At 44.6% G+C, this 23191-nt stretch overlaps 1 protein-coding gene across 3 annotated transcripts in view; it reads right to left on the reverse strand.

Moving 5' to 3' along the window:
- Positions 1-23191, reverse strand: part of WDPCP (WD repeat containing planar cell polarity effector) — a 483012-nt gene that overhangs the window by 323138 nt on the left and 136683 nt on the right. For all 3 annotated transcript variants that reach the window (XM_033938784.1, XM_033938782.1, XM_033938783.1), the window contains 3 exons: positions 21745-21795; positions 19739-19809; positions 19425-19484 (listed from right to left, as the gene is read on the reverse strand). In XM_033938784.1, coding sequence (XP_033794675.1) covers positions 19425-19484; positions 19739-19809; positions 21745-21795 — 182 coding nt within the window. The remainder of the gene's footprint in view (positions 1-19424; positions 19485-19738; positions 19810-21744; positions 21796-23191) is intronic.

Here is a 23191-nt window from a genome sequence, read left to right on the forward strand (position 1 = left end):
CCCTGGATCAGTAGCATGGAATGTTGCTACTCCTTGGGTTTTGGCCAGGTTCTAGGGACCTGGATTAGCCACCGTGAGAACAGGCTACTGGGCTTGATGGACCATTAGTCTGATCTAGTAAGGCTATTTATATGTTCTTATGTGAAGAAGACAGGGGTTGGGAAGAAACAGAAAATGGAAATGAGGTCCTGGAAAAACATGTAGAAGAAAACCAACAAGAGGATGTAGTAAAGAGAGACCAGAAGAACCAACTCATTTGAAACAATAAAAAAGTTCCAAAAACACAGATACCTGATGCAGTTCATATTACAAGACTGGCCTAAGATGATGGTACAAAAACAAAAGTTGGCTCAGAGTGCCACAATTCCTTGAGCTAGTCCTGGCTCTTACAATTTAATATAGTAACATAGTTATACAGTGAATAACTGATTTCATATCCTGTGGTAAGAAGACAATTGTGTTTTTCAGTTTCTTTCTGCTTGTTATCCATCATTTAAACATACTCACTTTCCCCAGATCTATTAAAAAATACTAAAAATTGTGCATGCAATTTAATTGAATAATGAAATAATTAAAACAAATAATTGAGATCTTAATGAGCAATTGTAAGAACATAAGACTAGCCTTACTGAGTTAAACCTATGGTGCATCTATCCCAGTAGCCCATCTTCACAGTGGCCAATCCAGGTTACAAGTACCTGACAAAAACACAAATAGTAGCAATATATAAGTATACCGTATTTTTCGCTCCATAAGATGTACTTTTTTCCCCAAAAAAAGCGGATGGAAATAAGGGTGCATCTTATGGATTGAATGCGGCCCTCCCCACCAGGGTACCGATTTGTAATCCAGCGCTTCCACTGGCAGCCTTCCACACTCCCACAGTGCTAAGCGCGTAGGCCCACCCCCCATTCTGATTGGTTGCTCGGAGGTTAGCGGAACTGCGATTGAGCCAGATTGCAATCTTTTCATTCAGAACAGCCTGCTCGCCGGTGGAGCTGTTTCCACCTCAAGCTCCTTGGCCTCAGACGCCTGCCATGACTCCCAACTCTTTGGCCAGGCCTTTCTCTTCCCGGTGGCCCCCGCCATCTAGTCCTTGTCCACTGCCTCCCCTGCGCATGCATGACTGACCCTGATGCTCTTGGGAGACAACACTGACGAACGATGGCAGTGACCAAATGAGACCCGGGCGGAAGTGGCGCGTGGCCGCCCTGGGGTTTTGCCTAGTGCGCGCTGCTCAGAGAGGGGGATGGCTGGATGATGAGGGCAGCGGGCATGCAGCGGAACAGTGCATGGGCTGCTGGAATGCAGCTCCCCCAAGCCCGCTCCTTCCTTCCATGCTGGATAGAAGAGAAGGGGAAAGATGCTGGAGACCCGGGAGAGAGTCATACTGAACTATGAGGGATTTGAGGGGTGGGAAGCAACAGTGCAATATAGTAATCCCAGGGGGAGGGGAGGGGAAGGAAGGGACATGGAAACATAAGACATGGTGGGCATGGAAGAAGAAGGGATAGAAACACAGAGGGGCAATGCTGATCACAGGGGGAGAGGGAGGGACAGGGAGAAAGAGGATGAAATGAAGTCAGTTCAAGACACACACACAGAAGGAAAATGCTGAATATGAGAGGGCAGATGTAGAAAAAGGAGGAAGGAAAGGAACCGGATATAGAAGGGCACAGGACAGATAAGGCTGCAAGAGGAAGATGGTGGACATGGAGAGAGAAGAAATGTGAGATGGACAGAAGTTACTAAAAAGACAAATAAAAAATAACGCTTTGGCAGCTGCTTTCATGGAGTGTCTGTTGTGTTTATTTATGGTCATTTATCCTAAATCAGTTGTTACACAGTAATCACATGGCCCACAATATCTAACTGAATGTGTATCCCCCTTATTTTGCGTTCCAGAAGCTAGCTATACCATTGAGAAGAGTTAAGGCTGCAAACTGTGAGGGTGGGGGTAGGGTTACCAGACATGTCCTGGCATCCGGATGGCTTTTCAAAACCCGGCACTTTGTCAGGGTTTTGAAAAGCTTCCAGCTAGGATAATGTCGATATAGCGATGGACCTGCCACTAGGCCAGCCTGCCCTGTCCCGACCTACTACTAGACCACCAGAGGGGGAACAGGGTACAGAGCCAGGAAAGGTTCAGAATGGGTTTTTTTTCTTGTTTTCCTCCTCTAAATCCAAGGTGCGTCTTATAGAGCGAAAAATACAGTATATTGAGTAGCACTATATAAGTGATAAATAGTAGTAGTAGTACCGTAGTAGTAGTAGTAGTAGTAGCAACATTACATGCTACCGATCCAGGGCAAGCAGTGGCTTCCCTACATCTGTCTCAATAGCAGACTATGAACATTTCCTCCAGGAACTTGTCCAAACTTTTTTTAAAACCAGCTAGGTTAACTGCACTTACCACATTCTCTGGCAATGCATTCCAGAACTTAACTATTCTCTGAGCGAAAAAATATTTCCTTCTATTGGTTTTAAAAGTATCTCCCTGTAACTTCATCATGTGTTGCCTAGTCTTTGTAATTTTTGACGGACTAAAAAATTGATCCACTTGTACTCGTTCTGCACTACTCAAGATTTTGTAGACTTCAATCATATCTCCCCTCAGCTGTCTCTTTTCCAAGTTGAAGTACCCTAACCTCTTTAGTCTTTCCTCATAAGAGAGGAGTTCTATCCCTTTTATCATCTTGGTCACTCTTCTTTGAACCTTTTCTAGTTCTTTCTTTCTTTTTTTTTATTCAATGAATTTTTACAATAAACAACAAGTCAATATACTTGCATTAAGGATTCAGAAATAATATACATCAAGCACAAAAATATGCTTAATACAATATCAAAAAAACCTGAAGATTAATTACCTATTTATTTAGTCCACAATTTGTATCCAAGAAAATGAATAATTAGAAAAAAAATAAGATAAAATAATCTTATTAGATGGGATCGGAGACATAGGGCTCCTTTTACAAAGCTGCGCTAGAGCCTTGCCGCACATGCTAGCCGCTACCACCTCTTTTTGAGCAGGCGGTAGATTTTGGGCTAGCGCACGCTAATCTGGTGCGTGTGTTAAAAACTCTAGCGCATCTTTATAAATGGAGCCCATAACCTCCAGACAGCCGGTTCGTTACACTGTGGATGGTACAATAGGGCCAATAATGACTCCCCTCCCCTCCCCCGGCTTTAACAAATTCAGATAACTGTCTTGGCTCAAAAAATAGAAAATTTTTTCCTGCTAAGGAAACACAGCATTTCACGGGAAATTTTAAAACAAATGAAGCGCCTAGGGCCAAAACCCTAGACCTATAACTTAGGAAATCTCTTTTTTTCAGATAAGACAACCAGAATTGAAAGCAATACTCAGGTGAGGTCGCACCATGGAGTGATACAGAGGAATTATAATATTCTCAGTTGTGTTTACCACCCCTTTTCTAATAATTCCTAACATCTTTACTATTTTGGCCACCGCCGCACAATAGGTGGAAGATTTCAGCATATTGTCTACAATGATACCCAGTTCTTTTGCTTGGGCGCAGACCCCCAAGGTGGACCCTAGCATCGGGTAATTGTGATTTGCTTATTCTTCCCGATGTGCATCACTTTTCATTTGTCCACATTAAATTTCGTCTGCCATTTGGACACCCAGTCTTCCAATTTCCTACGGTCTGCCTGCAATGTTTCACAGTCTGCATGTTAATTGTGCTAATTGGTTTTAATTTAAATTTACATATCTAAATTTTATACATGGGTCCAAAAAGGGGGCAGATCGGGGGCGTTCCCCAAATTTACACAAGTTATAGAATAAGAGGAATCTGTACCTAATATAATTTAGGTGCGATGATTTACATCTAATTTCAGCAGCTGTGCCTAAAGTTAGGGGCAGCTCCCAGTGCTAGGTTCTCTTCTATAAATGGGGCCTAACTTTGAGCACCATTTATAAAATAATGCTGAGTGCTATTTTTTTTTGGCGGGGGGGAATGCTGATTTTTTTAGGTGCCATTTATGGAATTCAGTCCTTTAATTGAATTTTGAAAAACTCATACATTTCTGGGTGTTAAAATTTGGAATGGCTTTCCACATTTGGAAATGTGTTTTTTTATTCTCTCTTTTGAAAACATTTAGGGCTCCTTTTACAAAGATGTGCTAGCGTTTTTAGCGCAAGCGCCGGATTAGCGCCTGCTCAAGAGGAGGCGGTAATGGCTAGCGCATGGGGCATTTTTCCATGCACTAAAACCACTAGCGCGCCTTTGTAAAAGGAGCCCATTCTGGCTTTTCTATTTTCAAATATTTTGAAGTGTAATATTCATTTTGTTTGATGATGTAATTCTCAGCAGAAAATAATGGTACCGTATATATTGAAGAACTAAGGCAGACTTGCACGGTCTGTGTCCATATATGGCTGTTTGGTTGAGGATGGGCTGGGGACGGCTTCGACAGCTGAGATGGTTTAGATGGGCTGGAATGAGCTTTGATGGAGAATTCAATAGATTGAACCTAAGCACAGTACTGGGCAGAGCTTTGGGTTCTGGCCCAGAAATAGCTAAGAAGGAAAATTTAAATTAAATCAGTAATTTAAAGAGAGGGTAAGGTTGGATAGGCTGGATGGACCATTCGGGTCTTTATCTACCATCATCTACTATGTTACTATGGGGTCCTTTTATCAAGCTGCTGTAGGGGGGTTTAACACGCGTAATACCGCGCGTTAAACCGCCTGCCACGCTAGCTAATGCCTGCATTGAGCAGGCGTTAGTTTTTTGGCTGGCCGTGGGGGTTAGCGCGTAATGAAATGTCCAACGCGCTAACCCTGCTAGCACAGCTTGATAAAAGGAGCCCTATGACTTCTTGTCTGTAAATCACTCAGAATCTATGTAGAAACTGGGCAGTGAATTAAGCACCCAGAATAGTAAAGAACAGAATAGAATAAAGATAGAAATGTTCCAATTAGTCTGCCCAGTGAGGTGCTTAGTGTTGTAAATGCTGCTCCATGCAGACACTCCCACAATGCCTACTCAAGTCTTCTTAGAAGTACAAGTGTCATTTCACTGTTGTTTTGAGTGCTAGCATTCAGTACTAGGTTTTTAAAAAGCTTGAGATCAGATGAGATCATTAACAGAGCTCTCTTCTGGCTTATACATGTCAGCTCCTTGCCCTATCATGTTCTACTTCCCTCTTATTTCTGTGTCCTATATGCATGACTGCACTATAGTTTATAGGTGCCAAACACTTGACTACTCTTCAAGCTTTCTTCAATCCTGCTTCGTATGTCTACACCCTCTAGAGAATACACCTTGTTTCAGATCTTTGTATATGAATCAGTAACATAGCCAGTTCTCTTTCATCTGTATCCAATTAGTCTAAGCATCCCTATGTCAGTGCTTCATTCTATTTTAACATCTGAAAGGAAGTCATATGTGGTCTAAAAATCTCATGTACAATAGTATTATAATAGTCCATAAAAAGGGAAAACATTGACATTTGAACACAAGTGGTAAGAACAGTAAAGGAGGTATAACATAGATGAGAGATGACATGGAGATGAAGAACTAGGGGAAGAAGGTAGAAGAGATGGAAGACAAAAGAAGTGGAAGGAAAATGGAGAGAAGAAAACAAGGTAGTGAAGAAGTAGATAAGAGGTGAAAGATGAGGGAAAGCCTAGAGAGGATTGAGATTAAAAATCTGTGATTGGTTAATTTTTCAAGGACTCGCTTATTACTACCTGAAATTTTGCTTAGGAAATTTGTTAAGGAAATCCTTGGTTTATCGAACGCAGATTTATTACCAATATTGACATGTTACTATGTCCCACAAAAGAAGAAAATTACTTCTGAATTAGGAATTGAAGAACTTGCCCCCACAAAATTTGATCTTACGGGTTTTTTAGAGGACTCAGGATACTATTTTGACCAGAGCTACATTACTCATAAAATGTTTAAATGAGTCCGATAAAACACTGATTTAAAAAACCTATTTTCAAAATAAAAATAAGAAGTTCTTTGGGGACAATGTTCTGGTTTTTCCGGATGTTGCTAAAGCAACTCAGTTTAAAAGGAAGGCATTTTTGTTATTAAAATCTCGAGTCTTGGCAATTGAAGCATCCTTTTATTTAAAATTTCCATGCAAATATTTACTTAAATATCGGGATAAAGATTATATATTCTGGGAGTCTGGGACCCTTTACAACTAGCAATTTTTATTAGTTCAAGAAACTCATAAATCATCATAAACTGATAATTAATGTTTTATTGAGGTTAAATTAAAGATACCAGTGTGATTTAAGAATTTTAAAAAAGTATCTGTAATACCATTTAAATTAGATCTTTATTACTTGGAATTTCTTAATTGTGAGTACAACTTTCTTTTGATTATAATTGTAATCTCCCTAAATGTGGGCTTGATGGAAAATAATGTTGTTGTAAGATTATTACAGATGTAATTTTTTCTTTCTGTTGTTTTTGTAAATTCTATTCTTATACTCTGTATAGAGAACAAATTGTGAAAATGATAATAAATTAAAAAATACAGAGGAGAAAGAAGAGATGGAAACTGAAAACTGAAAGATAGAGCTGGTGTCCCTGGTAGTGGGTTAGAGGCAACAGTGAGTGGTAGTTCTATGACAGATAATGCTCATAAGAGGTGGGGGTAAAGCCAGGGCCTTCACACCACTCTCTTGAAATTCAGGCTCAATTCAAAGACACTGAAGGCCATTGCATAGCTTTTACAGGTATGTGTCAGGGCAAGGTACTCACATTTGTCCTGACACAAATCTGATTTCAATTTATATTCCCCAAACGCAAGACAAATCTCATTTTATAAGGGCTTGCAAGGCAAATTAATTACCTTGTGAAGGGTGGGGACCTCAATGTGGCAGTAAATGCCTGCTTGTAACACTCTAAAGGGGGTGGGGAGTACAGTAAATTACATAGGAAGACCCTAGTGGACTTTATGAGGCAGCGGGGATTAATAGATAATTGTAGGCTCCTCAATGGATCCAGGAAAGACCTTACTTTTTTTTCTAATACCATATATCGGATAGATGCTTTATGGTCCCACTGCAATCTTTGGGGGCAGGTTTTAGTTGCGGATATTCAGCCCATTCATATATCAGACCAAGCCCCGATGTGGTTTTAATATTTAGCATAGAGGGTTCTAGAGATCCAGGGTTCTGGAGGCTTAATGAGTCATTGTTGAGGCTTAAGGAGGTTTGTGACGACATTATCCATAGTAGTCATACCATTTTGAAACCAACAATAATGGGGAAGTGGAAGATGCAATATAATGGGATGCCCTGAAGGCTGTCCTATAGGGTGTCCTGATTAAGTGGGGAACAAGGAAGAAGAGATTGAGAAAGCGAGTCTCTGTAGAACTTCAGAAAACACTTCTTGTGTTAGATAAAAAACATAGACCGAGACCTCCAAAACTCTGAAACTACTTCACAAGGCAAGGGCACAGCCTATTCCATTACAAATAGCAGAGGTGGCCTTTCCGCACCAGCAGTTGCAACATAAATTTTTTAAGTTTAAAAATAAATTGGGTCCTATGTCACCAAGTGTCTAAAAGCACGAACTAGAACTCTGAATATTCAGATTAAGGGGGATGGGAGATAAAATGCTATGTATACTGATCTGGATATAGCCCATTGCTTTTTGGAGTATTACTCCATCTAGAGAGCTGGATAGAGTAACAGAGTATTTATCTAAAATCCAAATGCCAAAGTTGTCTGTTACTGAGAGGGAATGGCTAGATTCTCCCACCATTAAAAATTTGAAACCTGGGAAATCTTTTCCACCATAAAAAATTTGAAACCTGGGAAGGCCCCTGGCCTGGATGGCTTTACGGGGTCCTTTAATAAAAAAGTCTGCTGCTGAATTGGCGAGCTTACTACAGAGAGCAGTTAATGGATTATTAGAGGGAGTGCTTGTGTCTTTCTCTATGAGGGAAGCAGGTATATCTATTCTTTGAAATCAGGTAAAGACCCGGCAGGGTGTGCCTCTTACCACCCCTTAATGAATGTTGACATCAAGATAATTGCAAAGATTTTGGCTGATTGACTGGCAAAGTTGTTGCCAAGTCTTGTTCATAATGATCAATCAGGCTTTATTCATAGAAGGGGAGTGGGAGATAACATTTGGCATACTCTACTTTTGGTATGGGAGGCACAGTGCACCCAGACAGAAGCAGTATTGCTAGCAACTGATGTTGAAAAAGCATTTGACAGGGTGTGCTGGGCCTTCCTATGGTATTAGTGGTAACATCTGTGCAGGCATGAAGGCTATGTACTATCTGACAGTGTTGAAATGACTCAGTGAGAGAATCAGGAGGAAGCGGCCCAAACTTTGGAGAGAACAGTTGTGGTTCCTGTATCATGACAATGCGCCCGCTCACACTGCCATCAAAATTCACAAATTTTGTGAAAAAAATATGACAGTTCATTCCCAGCCATTTTTGCCTGATGTAGATAGCATACCAATCTGTAATTCTATTTTACAGACTCATAGCATAAGAACATTAGAATAGCCTTACTGGGTCAGACCAATGGTCTATTAAGCCCAGTAGCCCGTTCCCATGGTGGCCAATCCAAGTCCCTAGTACTTGGCCAAAACCCAAGGAGTAGCAACATTCCATGCTACTGATCCAGGGCAAACAGTGGCTTCCCCCATGTCTTTCTCAATAACAGACTATGGACTTTTCCTCCAAGAAATTGTCCAAACCTTTCTTAAAACCAGCTACACTATACGCTCTTACCACAACCTCTGGCAATGCATATTATAATGGTACTATACTCCTGTGCAATTCAAGAAAATGTTTCCATTTGTATCTGATGTGTGTTGGCGTTGTGGTTCTGGGAGAAGCACATTCTTGCATATTTGGTGGTCTTGTACCTTAATTCATCAATTTTGGTTACGGGTTGGGGTAGAAATATCTAAAATGTTGAGAGCCTCTATTGCTTTGACACCTCAACTATGTTTATTGGAGCTGCACAATAATCTGGGTACGATGTGGCAACAAAAAGTAAAACAATTGAGACTAGCAACAGCCAAGTGTGTCATAGCCACATTTTGGAAACAACCTCTCTCACCACCACTCTGTGCTTGGTCACATCGCTTGAGACTCGGTGGATATGGAACGACAGACATTTCTGCAACACCAGGACTCATCCCGTCCATATATAAAATGGGACAGAATTCTTTTGTTGGCTGGACTAGTTATTGCCCAGTTGCCTTTCTGATTGATGTACATGTTGGGGGAGGGGGTGGGGAGTTTAAAGCCCTGTTTTGAAGAAACAATGGAACAGGATTAAATGTGTGCGAAGGTGGAGAACGGGCAAAAACATAAGAAAAGATTTTCTTACTCTCAGGTTTGTTATTCTAGACTGAGAAATTGTAATTATTGCTCTCTGGTTATCTATGCATTCATAATTTTAAAAAATCCTATTTTATATTACATGCCTCAGAACAAAAATGTGTAAAGCACATAAATATTGACACAATTTGAGGTGTATGGAAAACTAATGCAAGAGTATTATTGTCTGACTGTGCAAGCGGGGTGTCATGATTTCAAACTGAAAAGGATAAGAATTTTCCACTAAATGCTAGTAATGTTCAGTTAGTATCACTTTTATTGGATTCTGAATGTAATACAGAAAAAGTGATTTAAACTCTAGTGCTATAGAATTAACCTGCCTACTTTAAAAGAAAGGCGAGACTAGAATGTGGCTTAACAGCCATAAGAATCTGCAACAAGGGATTCAATCAGAAACAGAAAGGCCTGCAGGGACATAGCTGTTAGAAAAAAAAAAAAACCTGAAATCTAGAATTTTAAACCTGGAAAAAGAGAACAAGCCCTAAAGCAAGAAATTGTATTATATTTTCAGATATCTTTTAGGAAACAAATAGATAACAAAAAGAGAGAAAAAAATAATTCAATGGAGATATCTATTCTACCGTATTTGTTTTATTTATTAACCTTTAAATAATCTATATGAACAGAGAGGTTCATATTCAAAATGATTTTTCCAAGTAACAGGAGTTACCAGGTCAAACTACTGGTAATTTTGGCCCTGCAAATCACTTATCTTTCAGCTGGACAACTCAATGTCTGGCCAAGAGAGAGATCAGAAGCATTCTAGGGATTAAAGTTAATTGAATAGCAGTGATATTCAGCCATTACAAAATCAGTTATATAACTGCACAAAACAGTGCTGCTTATGCACCTAAATATACTACAGTACATGCTATTCCAAAAGTTAGTGCATAAGTGCAAGGGAGCAAACCTGTGGGCAGCACATGGGCAGGCCACAGGCGTGGTGCCAGCTCATGCATATAAGTTATAGAATATTACAAATTATGTGCACTGGATGGTGCATTTACGCATGCCAGCTTATACTGGCCATAGACCAAGTAGAGGAGTAGCCTAATGGTTAGTACAATGAACTGAAATCCTGGGGAGCTGGGTTCAAGTCCCACTATAACTCCTTGTGACTCTGGACAAGTCACTTCTCCCCCATTGCTCCAGGTACAAAAGACACCTTGAACTATGAGCCCACTAGGGAAAGAGGGCCAGATGCACAAAGCTCTGACACCACAAGTAGAAAATACTGTGGTGGGAGCAATTTACTAGCGATGCTTAGCACAAGAGCATGAAAATTATATGCACGCTATTCATATGGAGAATCGACAGTGAAAGGGGGGAGGAACTGTACCTGGCGCTTGCTTAGAAGAGCAATCACTAAGCACAGCTCCTCCCTCCTGTCAAGCTAGCTGCTCTCCCTGCCCCAAACAGCTGAGTGGCTTCAGGGCTTCCCCTGCTGCTCAGCTGTTTGGGACAGGGGGTGAGCAGCTTTTTTTTTAATGGATGTTGCTGCTTTGCATGTGTTACACATGCACAACATCTGTGCCCATTTAAAAAAAAAAAAAAAAGTCAAGCCAGGACTGGCAGACCGACACCCCTGATACCACAACCCCCCCCCACCCCCACCGCCGTACTTTAAAAAAAAAAATCTGCAGGAGGGATGCCCACTCCTTCTTTCCACTGCCCCCCATTAGCCCCCCCACCCCAACAAAGGGCCACCTGGCAGTCCAGTAGGCCTCCCCCCACCTGCAGGCCTGCCTCTTCAAAATGGTGGGCCTTCCCCTTCTCGGTGCATCCAGTGGTCCTCCCCCACCTAGCCATAGGGGTTAAGAGAGTGGGGTCAAGGCATCGGCTGGGCTGGTCAGTCAGTCCTGGCCCAACACAGCCAGGAAACCCTTTGTGCATCGGGGCCAGAGAAAGCACCTACATATGCAGGATAATTTTATAAATGGCACTTGAAACTGCGTATTTAAATTAGGGCACATGTGCGATTTAATTAAATGACTAGCCAATTAGTGCTGATAATTAGGCACTAAATCAATTATTGGCACTAATTGACAACAATTTGGATTAATATATGCATCTTGCTAAGTGCTATGTTAGATAAATCATGCATAAATTCTTTAACAAACAACTGAAAAGAGGGCATGGCTTAGGGAGTGCCTGGGTGGGTCAGATGCCCACGCTATTATAGAATTTGGGGGATCCATGCTTTCAGCTGGTATATAAATCCTTGCCCCTAAAAGTTGAGCATAGATTCAACTTGGAGCACTGTATATAAAGCACAGTTACTTACCGTAACAGGTGTTATCCAGGGACAGCAGGCAGATATTCTCACATGTGGGTGACGTCATCTACGGAGCCCTCGCGCGGACAGCTTTTCAAGCAAACTTGATAGAAGTTTCAAGTTTGCTACACTGCACCACGCATGTGCATGCCTTCTTGCCCACTAGAGGGCGCATCCCACCTCGTGGTCCTCAGTTCCATAACTAGCAAAGAAGCCATCCCCGGGGAGGCGGGCGGGTTGTGAGAATATCTGCCTGCTGTCCCTAGATAACACCTGTTACGGTAAGTAACTGTGCTTTATCCCAGGACAAGCAGGCAGCATATTCTCACATGTGGGTGACCTCCAAGCCAACCAAAAAAGGGCAGGTGGGAGGATGGCAATTTAGGAAAACAGGTTACGTAACACCGACTGGCCAAACCGGCCGTCGTTTCTGGACAAAGTGTCCAGACAATAGTGGGAGGTGAACGTATGAACCGAAGACCAAGTGGCAGCTTTACAGATGTCCTCCATAGGAGTAGAGCGGAGGAAAGCAACCGAAGCTGCCATCGCCCGGACCTTATGCCCCGTGACTCGACCCGGGAGCGTAAGACCAGCCTGAGCGTAGCAAAAAGAAATACAAGCAGCCAACCAGTTGGACAAGGTGCGCTTGGAAACAGGGTGTCCTAAACGATTAGGATCAAAGGACAAAAACAATTGAGGAACCTTCCGATGAGACCTGGTACGTTGGAGATAAAATGCCAATGCCCTCTTACAGTCAAGCGTATGGAGCGCCATCTCGCCAGGATGGGAGTGGGGCTTAGGAAAGAATACAGGAAGGACAATGGACTGATTGAGGTGGAAATCAGACACAACCTTAGGTAGAAATTTAGGATGGGTGCAGAGAACCACCTTATCATGATGAAACACAGTAAAAGGCGGGTCCGCAACCAAGGCTTGCAACTCACTGATCCGTCGAGCAGAAGTGAGGGCAATCAGAAAAACTACTTTCCACGTAAGGAACTTGAGAAGAGACTTGTCGATAGGCTCAAAGGGAGGTTTCATCAGTTGAGCTAAGACAACATTCAAATCCCAAACGACGGGAGGAGGCTTCAGAGGGGGGCAAACATTGAGTAGACCCTTCATGAAACGCGTCACCAGAGGATGAAGCGAAAGAGAACGTCCGTCCAAATGCCGATGAAAGGCAGAAATGGCGCTGAGATGTACTCGAACAGATGTCGTCTTCAGGCCGGAATTAGACAGATGTAACAAATAGTCCAGCACCGAAGACACCGGGACAGAATCCGGATCCAGATGATGCGAGGAACACCAGGAGGAAAATCTGGTCCATTTTTGGGAATAACAAAACCTGGTTGAGACCTTGCGCGAGGCTTCCAAAACTTCCCTCACCGAATGAGAAACCTGGACCGAAGTCAAGGGGCAAGGAACCAAGCGGTCAGGTGTAAGGACTGAAGATTGGGATGCAACAGCGAACCCCGACTCTGCGATAGCAGAGAGGGAAACACAGGCAGAAGCAGCGGCTCCCTGGCACTGAGTTGAAGCAGTAGGGAGAACCAGTGTTGACGAGGCCACCGAGGCGCAATGAGAATCATAGTGGCTCCGGATGATTTGAGACGAACCAACGTTCTCAAGATCAGGGGAAACGGAGGAAACGCATAAAGGAACCTCCCTCCCCAGTCGAGAAGAAAGGCGTCCGCTTCTAGACGGTCCGGGGAATACATCCGAGAACAATAAAGGGGCAGTTTGCGAGTATCCGGGGAGGCAAACAGATCCACCTGTGGAGTCCCCCAGCGATGGAAGACCTCGCGCAGGACTCTGGCGTTGAGAGACCACTCGTGCGGCTGGAGAAGTCGACTGAGTTTGTCTGCTAAGCAGTTTCGTTCTCCCTGGATATAGACCGCCTGCAGGAAGATGTTCTGGGAGATCGCCCATTCCCAAAGGCGCAGAGCTTCCTGGCAGAGGGACCAAGAGCCCGTCCCACCTTGCTTGTTCACATAATACATGGCAACTTGGTTGTCCGTTCGCACCAGGACTACCTGATCTCGGAGCAGGTGGCAGAACGCTCGAGCCGCCAGAAAAATGGCACGAAGCTCCAACACATTGATGTGACAGCGGCGATCCTCCGCCGACCACAGTCCCTGGGTCCGCAGACCGTCCAGGTGGGCCCCCCACGCGTACTCCGAGGAGTCCGTGGTCAGAACTTTGCGATGGGGAGGGACGAGAAAGAGCAAACCTCCTGAAAGATTTGAAGAGTCGGTCCACCAACGGAGCGAACGTCTCAAAGAAGGAGTCTCTTATGCGACGCGAGACAGGATCGCACTCCTGGCGCCACTGAGAGGCCAGAGTCCACTGAGGAATTCTCAGGTGCAGTCTGGCGAATGGAGTGACGTGGACTGTAGACGCCATGTGTCCCAGAAGCATCATCATGCGATGAGCCGACACCACCGGTAAAGGAAGGATTAGCCGGGCCAACCGTACCAAGGCCTCCAAACGAGGAGGAGGGAGGAATGAACGGAGGCGAACAGTGTCCAGCACTGCGCCTATGAACTGAAGTGACTGGGACGGGCACAACTGTGACTTGGGGAAATTTACTTCGAACCCCAGTCGCTGAAGGAAGATGATAGACTGTCGGGTCGCTGAGATAACCCCCTCCCTGGTCGGGGCTTTAATCAGCCAATTGTCCAGGTATGGGAAAACCTGAAGCCCCCGAGACCTCAGGGCTGCAGCGACCACCACCATACACTTTGTGAAGACCCGAGGGGACGAAGCCAGTCCGAAGGGGAGGACCCGGTACTGCAGGTGTAGCTCGCCCACCTGGAACCGTAAGAATTTGCGGAAGGAGGGATGCACCGGAACATGGGTATACGCCTCCTTCAGGTCCAGGGAGCACATCCAGTCCCCCTCCTCCAAGAGAGGATACAAAACCGGAAGTGACAACATCCGGAACCTCTCCCGGACCAGGAACTTGTTGAGCTTCCTGAGGTCTAGAATGGAGCGCAAGTCCCCTGTCTTTTTTGGGACCAAAAAGTAACGGGAGTAAAACCCCCGCCCCCGCTGGTCGAGGGGTACCGGTTCCACCGCCCGAAGCTTCAACAAGGCCCTGGCCTCCTCCAGGAGGACGGGGAGCTGGGCCCGATCGTATGGGCGAGCCCCGGGGAACTGTTCCGGTGGCAAAGCGCAGAAGTTGAGAGAATAGCCCTCGGAGACGGTGTGGAGCACCCAGGCGTCGGATGTTATCTCGGTCCAAGCCGCATAAAAGGCCCGGAGTCGACCCCCTATGGGTAGGGGATCCGGCGTGAAGGCGGAGGGGAGCCTGCCCCATCCACCCAGCCTGTCAAAAGGATGGCGCAGGCTTGGACGCGGCTTGCGCCGGAAGCTTAGAATGCCCGCCTCTCCCCTGTTGAGGTGGACGCCGAGGTGGAGGCCTAGAAAAGGCCGGCATCGCCTTCTGAGGGTAACGCCTCGGGGGTGGCCGGAAAGGTTTCTGCGGCGTGGTCCGAGGTCTTGGTCGGACCAAGGAGGCCAAAGAGCGTTCCTGCTCCGACAACCGTTTGGTCGCCGCCTCCAGGGATTCATCGAACAGTTCTGACCCCACGCAAGGGAGATCCGCCAGACGCTCCTGAAGGTTAGGGTCCATGTCGAGGGTCCGCAGCCACGCCAGCCGGCGCATTGCTACCGCAAAGGCCGACACCCTCGAGACAAGTTCAAATGCGTCGTACACCGCATGGAAGAGGTACAGACGCAATTGAGAAAGGTTGGACATGAACTTGTCAAACCCCTCCCTACAGAAGTCCGGCAGGTCCTCCCTGTACTGAGGGAGGTCCTTCACCATGCCTCTCAGATATGATGAGAACGTAAAGGCATAGTTAAGGACCCTGGTTGCCATGAGGGAATTCGCGTAGAGGCGACGACCAAACTTGTCGAGGGTCCGGCCTTCCCTACCGGGCGGGACCGCCACCAAAACCCTGGAGGGTTGTGTCTTCTTGAGGGCTGACTCAACCAGCAAAGACTGGTGAGAAAGTTGGGCCTTATCGAACCCCTTAGGTGGGATTGTTCGATATTTGTTCTCCATCTTGGACGGCACCGCTGTGACTGTAAGAGGGGAAGTCAGGTTCTTAAGGAAGGTCTGAAGAAGGACCTTATTCAAAGGAAGCCTCGGCGTTTCCCTCGGGGGAGCGGGGAGATCCTGCTCCTCGAGGAACTCCTTAGAATATTGGGATCCCGCCATGAGGTCCAGACCCAAAGCACGTGCCATGTCCTGAACAAAACCTGTGAAGGAGGACGGTCTGGCGTGCGGCGAGGGGGTTCTTGACCTCCACGCCGAACAGAAGGGGGAAGCCTCATGGGAGTGGTGCGGCCCCCCACCGGACCCCGAGCCCCAAGAGGCCCTATCCAACGGCCTCGAAGGGGTCGGGGACCTTCCCCGTCTCGAAGACCCTCTGGGAGAAGTCCCAGGAGTCCGAGGGACCGAGGCAAGCCCCCTCCTCCTCGGCGAGGAGTCACGCGAACCCCCTCGGACAGGAGAACGGAGCAACTTCGGATTGTCGAGGCGAAGCTCCGAGACCCGTAAGGCCTCACCCCCGAGAGGCGAGGAGCGAGCACGGCGCCGAGGAGAACCTCGCGAACACTTGGGCTTCCTCGGACGGTGCCTCGCCCGAGGCCTGCCCGAGGGTGAAGAGCCTCGGGAGGACCTCGAGGAAGAGGAGGATGAAATCCGACGCACCCTGCGCACCTTGTCACGGGGCCGTACGCTTCGCTCAGGCGGGGCCCCCGAGGTCGAAGTCGAGGGCAAGGTCGGGGTCGAGGTCGGTACCGCCCCAGTGCCCAATGGAGTCGAGGCCGAGGCCGCCGAGGGCGGAGCCATCGAGGTCGAAGCAGCCGAGGCCGCGGCTTGCTGCAATTGCTCGAGGGCCCCGGATAGCTCCGAGGCAATCAGGGCGCGCAACAGATCCTGGAACGCCGGGATCCCTACCATGGTCGGTAGGTCCGAGGCCGGGGGATGCTCCCTGGAGGGCGACCTCGGTCTCGAGTATTCCCTCGGGGCATGAGTGGCCGTAGTCTTTGGCGGGGCCGAGGACGACCCACCCGCCGTTGAGGAGCCCGAGGATGGCTTCTTAGTCGACCCTGGAGTCGAGGAAGGAAGAGAGGACTTACCCGAGGCAGGCTTGAGCGAGGGTGCAGGCTTCGAAGAAGGCGAGGGTCGAGGCAAGGCCGAGGGAACCGAGGCCGACGTCGAGGCCGGGGCCGAGGCCGAGGCCGACGTCGACCGAAAAAAGCTCCGCCATCCTGGCACGGCGTCGGCGGAGCGCTCTGGCCTGAAAGGTGGAGCACCGATCACAAGAGTCAGTCAGATGCTCGGGCCCCAAGCAGAGCAGGCACCACCGGTGCGGGTCTGTGATCGAAAGTAACCGCTCACACCGGGTGCACTTTTTGAAACCCGTCACAGGACGGGACATGAAACCCGAACAGGCCGGATGCTGCGACCGCGGCTCACGGGAGCCCCCGGAGCCGCTTGAAGAAAAATATCGGGTTTCGGTTAAGTTTTTTTTTTTTTAGAACTAAAAAAGAAGAAAGAAAAGACAAATTAAATCACAGCGACTGACGAAAAAACAACCGGACGCGGCGACAGAAGGCAAATTTCACAGAGCTCAATTTCCACAGGGCTTCTGGCTCCGCGGAAAAAACTGAACTGAGGACCACGAGGTGGGATGCGCCCTCTAGTGGGCAAGAAGGCATGCACATGCGTGGTGCAGTGTAGCAAACTTGAAACTTCTATCAAGTTTGCTTGAAAAGCTGTCCGCGCGAGGGCTCCGTAGATGACGTCACCCACATGTGAGAATATGCTGCCTGCTTGTCCTGGGATAATGTAATGTAGTACTAAGTTACCATAGTAACTCCTGCAGTAAATTAAGCTATGGTATTTTACTACACCTAAGTAACTCCACCCACAATAATTTCTCTACAGAAAATTTACTGAAAGCTTTAATTATACTTTACTGAGGTGTATTTAATTTTATATATTTGGAAAAATTGCATCTGCAAAGCCTCTTTGCATGTAATTTAGCCGTGCTTCCAAAGCTAATGAGCTACTTTACATAAATTTCCATCCCAGTCACTCATCATCTATGAACTGAAGTAAAATTTCACAACCATAATGCAGTATGTGAAAATACTCTTTATTATACAAACACGTAAAGGAATGTTAAATGGGTATGTAATATTCATTCTCCTATTTAAAATCCACTATTTGTCCTTTTAGGGGGTAATTTTTATAAAGGTTTTTGTGCCAATATATGTCTTTTATACATGCACAAAAATCCTCTTAAATTGACCTATCCGAAAAAGTATATCTATGACAAGCAAGTGGGTACCTCTAAATCTGGGTGTAGGAATGACTAGGGGACGAGTATAAGACAGACATGGGCAACTCCAGTCCTTGAGGGCCGGAATCCAATCGGGTTTTCAGGATTTCACCAATGAATATGCATTGAAAGCAGTGCATACAAATAGATCTCATGCATATTCATTGAGGAAATCCTGAAAACCCAATTGGATTCCGGCCCTCGAGGACCGAAATTGCCCATGTCTGGTATAGGAGAAATACAAGCGGAGTCACATAGTACTTTGACAGGTATAAAATATACATCTAGGAATTTATTTTAGCCACCTACGTTTACATTTGCTCCTGAGGTAGCCACCATTTCAGCAAATTGCTAGTATTTTATAAAGACACAGATACTAATGTGTATCTATAAAATAGACTTAGGACAGTACCTGGCCTCTCAACCTAATCACCTTCACAGAAGACGATTTTATAACATGGTGCCTACAAAAACTTGTTTTTATAGAAATGTTTAAAATAGGGGCCTTAAAGAAAAGTTGGTGCCTACTTTTCTTTATCAAATACTAGCACAAGTGGCCAAGAATGTGCCTTAATAAGTAGCTATAAATGTGCCTGACTACATTTTGCAAGCATGTTCGTAAATTATTATATTTCATAATCAATGCACGTAGTTGCTCATATCGTCCATACGCTGTCCAAATTCCACCACTGCACACACCCACAGTGAAATTACAAACCATGTGAACAATGAGCGTACTTTTAAGCTGATCAGAATATTCAAGAAGTCAATGATTAAAATGCTGCCGTTTACATATGCTCTTAGCACATAAAACTAGATGGATCTTTGTAAAATCACCCCATTACTGTGAAAAGTGATCTTTGTGCAATTCTGTACATTTTAGTTGCCTCAGGATTAGAAACAGTGTTAAAATATACCGTATTTAAACCTTAAGAGTTCTAAAAAAAATAAAAAATATTTCCTCTGAAAAAATTAAGATAGTGGGGCACTGTGAAATCGTAACGTAGTGGCTAAGATGGCTTAAAAGCATTTTTATTGTAAATAATTTTATTGGGATTTTATACCAACAAACAAGTTCAATGTCACAAACAATAAATTGTGAGTACACAAAACAGACATATCGATCAGACTCCACCCAGTCCCCCTACCTTATCTGCTTAAAAGCATTAAAAAAATATATATATTTGTATTGTTCATCTATCAGTGTTCAGAAAATGTCTCTTGGTCAAAAAAAAAAAAAATGCCGGTGTTAGATTTTATAAGTGCTTCAATCTACGATTGCAAACAAATCGAAAAACTGAAACTAAAATCATCAGCACAATAATGTTTCTTGTGCAGTTAACCATTATAACACCGCAGTACCAATTGTGGAAGAATTGTTCAGCTTCACTGCCTCAACATAGCAACAGCATGTCGAAACATTTTACCTGACAGACATATTTGTTCTTCCATTTGCTCAGCACACACTCGCTGTTTTGCATCAGCTCCTGAAGGACAACAGAAAACACAGAGTAGAGTCGGCTATACATGTTGTCACTAGTGGTTAAAGTGCTTCTGGTTTTCAAAAAAGAGAGATTAGCATGCCACATAAACAAAGATGCAACTGTTTTAGAAAAGTCTGCAGGACAAAGGCACAGTTATCATCGCCATGAGGGCTGATCCTTTATGAAAATTAAAGCTGTTGAAAGAGGATTTAAACCAGGATTGTTTGTCGCCATCCTTGTAACTTTTTGAAAAGTACCTCCAGCTCGCTGAGTGTGTCTCGAAGCTTTTCTGGACGTCTGTTCTTGAGAATCCAGGGATAATCTCGTGCTGGACAGCAAAAAAGAAAAATGACTACAATTAAAAATATGTTTTTATATTGGCTGTTGGGGCAATGAAAAAGGTAATAAGTGCAGAAACAGATGCAACGTGAGAAACGGGAAGATGAGCAAAGCGGTCAAATTAAGAAGCAGGTAGGAGTAGTAAAATTAAAGGGCTACTTTTAAATGTGTAGCTTGAGTCCTGCTTAGATTTCATGAAATTCTTGTTGATCTTTCATCCAATAAAATAAAATAGTTTTAAAGAGCAATTTTAGGAAAAAGGACCTAGGCAGAGCTGATCAACCATTGGCCTGAGATCCACGAGGCTTTCAAAATACAGTAATGACGGAAATCTTTTTCAGAGTTAGCATTTAAAACTTTATTATAATTTGCTAGACTGATGCCCAGCAAAAATATTTACAATTCAGTTGATTCACAACACTTAAGTAAAAGGGGAAATTGTTGGTAGTGCATGAAATGCTTCTCTTTCGGTTTGAGAAACCTTTGTGCTCCAGAAAGAAGAACTCAAGGTGAGTGATTTCAACAGCTTCCTAAAACTCTGCTTTATGAAAGGATTAAGGAAAATCATGCCTACTTGTTTTGCCATAGTCTCAATGTGAAGTGGAAAATGTTTTCAATGATTATATTCTCATCCAACTTCAGCCTCAAATATTTTGGCAGGAGAATGTTTTCTGGGTTTATTAAGCTGTGTAGGCCTCATGTTTTAAAACTAAGCTGAAATACAACCTGCTGGAGGTTAAATAAAAAGTGTATGTGTGCATATGTATCTATATAAGTGGTCTCAAACTCATGGCCCGGGGGCCACATGCGTCCTGCCAGATACTATTTTGAGGCCCTGGGTATGTTTATCATAATCACAAAATTAAAATAAAACAGTTTCTTGGTCATATGTCTCTTTAGCTATAAATGACAATATTATTATTAAGACTTAGCCAAAAGGAAAGATTTATAAACTATAAAGAGTTTTAGCTCAGGCAAAATTATCATTTCTTTAATAAGACATTAACTATTTTTTTCTGAGGCCCTCCAAGTACCTACAAATCCTAAACGTGGCCCTGCAAAGAGTTTGAGACAAGTGATCTATAGGCATATATACACATTTCTTTTTAAAATTTTAAGCAACATAGGCATTTTTTTTCTATCCTTGGTGGCTATGGCCCTCTTTTACTAAGCCATGGTAGAGGTTTCTACTGCAGCCCAGAGCACTAAATGCTCCGACACTGATAGGAATTCTATGAGCGTTGAAGCATTTAGCACTTTGGACCACAGAAGAAACCTCTATTGCGGCTTAGTGAAAGGGGACGTATATAATTTGCTGCTACATCTTGCCAGGGTACCTAGACTTTCTGAGGTTTCTGTAACTGGACCTAGGAGGGATAAAAAATCTGAGCCAAAAGTTACATTTTTAACATTTTTACAGTTGTTTTATCTTTGTCAGATCATTTAGTAGTATATATCCACTGATGTGTATTTCATTGTAGGTGTACATGATAAAATGTTGCTCTAACACAAATCAGACTACAAAAACTTCATTTAATACATTAAGTATTATTTAACTTTGCCAAACTGATAGCAGATGCTTCATATACCATGAAAGAGAAAGTGGTATTTAGCATGATACAGATTAAAAAAAAATATTTAATTCTTAAAGCATCTCCTATTACAGTATGAGTGTTTCCTCATTTGGTTATTTCTACATAATATTGTGGATACCTGCGAATGATGGATAAATACAGGCATTTGCAGTTTCTCTTATTTTGGGCCTATCCCTAATTTCTTTGGCAAAGAGGCCTATTATGTTTTTATTCATTTAGGTACAAAAAATACACACTTGGATGCATTTCTATATTGCAGTTTCCAAAACCAATACTTTAAAAAAATATTAGAAGTACATATTATTAAGAAGCATGCAAGTAGTTCTTACATTCTGCCAGTTGCCGTTTCTCTTCTAAGTAACCATAATTTGTTTGAGATGCTATAAAAAAATAAATTACACCAATTTATCTATATATGATCAACTATTAGAAAAACTTATGCTATAATAATAGGTTGATGTTTTTATTTTTCTTTAGGGGATTGTTAAACTAAGTCAGAAGAGGAAAAATACTTGCAAGAATATTTCCAAAATTAAGATGCTACTGATGCTTTCAGCTCGCTGTCAGATGTTTTAAATTTGCACTGAAAGAAAAGCTTATGCAGCCCAACAGGTGGGCCGATATTACAGAGTCTCCAGTCTCATCAGACACTGAAGTGATCTGTAACTGAATCCAGAACAGAAGCTGAGTAGGTCTGTCATCAGAATCACAAAGTCGGAATATTAGTCACCAAACCAAGTACAAGGGAAATCCACACAAGCCTTCCCACTTTAACCTGACCTGAAACAGGAAGTAACTCTAGCTGGAAATAACTTTCAGTCCTCAAGAAACTTCTAGGATTAAGAGAATTAATCAGATAAAGAAAACTGATCATTCACTCTGAAATGTCCATTTCAGATATCAGGTAAGATTTACAAGGTCAACAGCAGAGCATTCACATGCATGTAGGATGCCATCTACTGGGACACAAGAAGCACAATCAACACATTGTATTTGATGTATCAGGTTTTCTTATATTGTTTCTTGAAATATTTTCTGCCACACAAAATAAGAAAATAAGTACGACAGTCAAACAAAAAATATATAAATTACAGTGTATATGTACCGTATTTTCACGCAAATAACGCGCACCCGTATAAAACGCGCACACGGGTATAGCGCGCAGAAATCACGATGATATGTACAAAAACTTTGGTATACCGCGCTCACGGGTATACCGCGCATGCTGCCCGACGCTCCTTTCGCCCGCCCTGACTTTCCGACTCTCCGTTCACCCCCCCTGACTTCCGTGCACTGTCCCCCCTTGAAGGTCTGTCCCCATCCTGAAAGCCTGATGCCCCCCCCCGACGTCCGATACATCCCTCCCCCCGAAGGACCGCCGACTCCCCAACAATATCGGGCCAGGAGGGAGCCCAAATCCTCCTGGCCACGGCGACCCCCTAACCCCACCCCGCACTACATTACGGGCAGGAGGGATCCCAGGCCCTCCTGCCCTCGACGCAAACCCCCCTCCCCCCAACGACTGCCCCCCCAAGAACCCCCGACCGCCCCCCCAGCCGACCCGCGCCCCCCCCTGGCGACCCCCACGACCCCCCCCACCCCGCTTCCCCGTACCTTTGGTAGTTGGGCCAGAAGGGAGCCAAAACCCTCCTGGCCACGGCGACCCCCTAACCCCACCCCGCACTACATTACGGGCAGGAGGGATCCCAGGCCCTCCTGCCCTCGACGCAAACCCCCCCCCCCCCCAACGACCGCCCCCCCCAAGAACCTCCGACC

This window comes from Geotrypetes seraphini, chromosome 3, assembly GCF_902459505.1.
Source record: "Geotrypetes seraphini chromosome 3, aGeoSer1.1, whole genome shotgun sequence".
NCBI classification, from domain to species: Eukaryota; Metazoa; Chordata; class Amphibia; order Gymnophiona; family Dermophiidae; genus Geotrypetes; species Geotrypetes seraphini.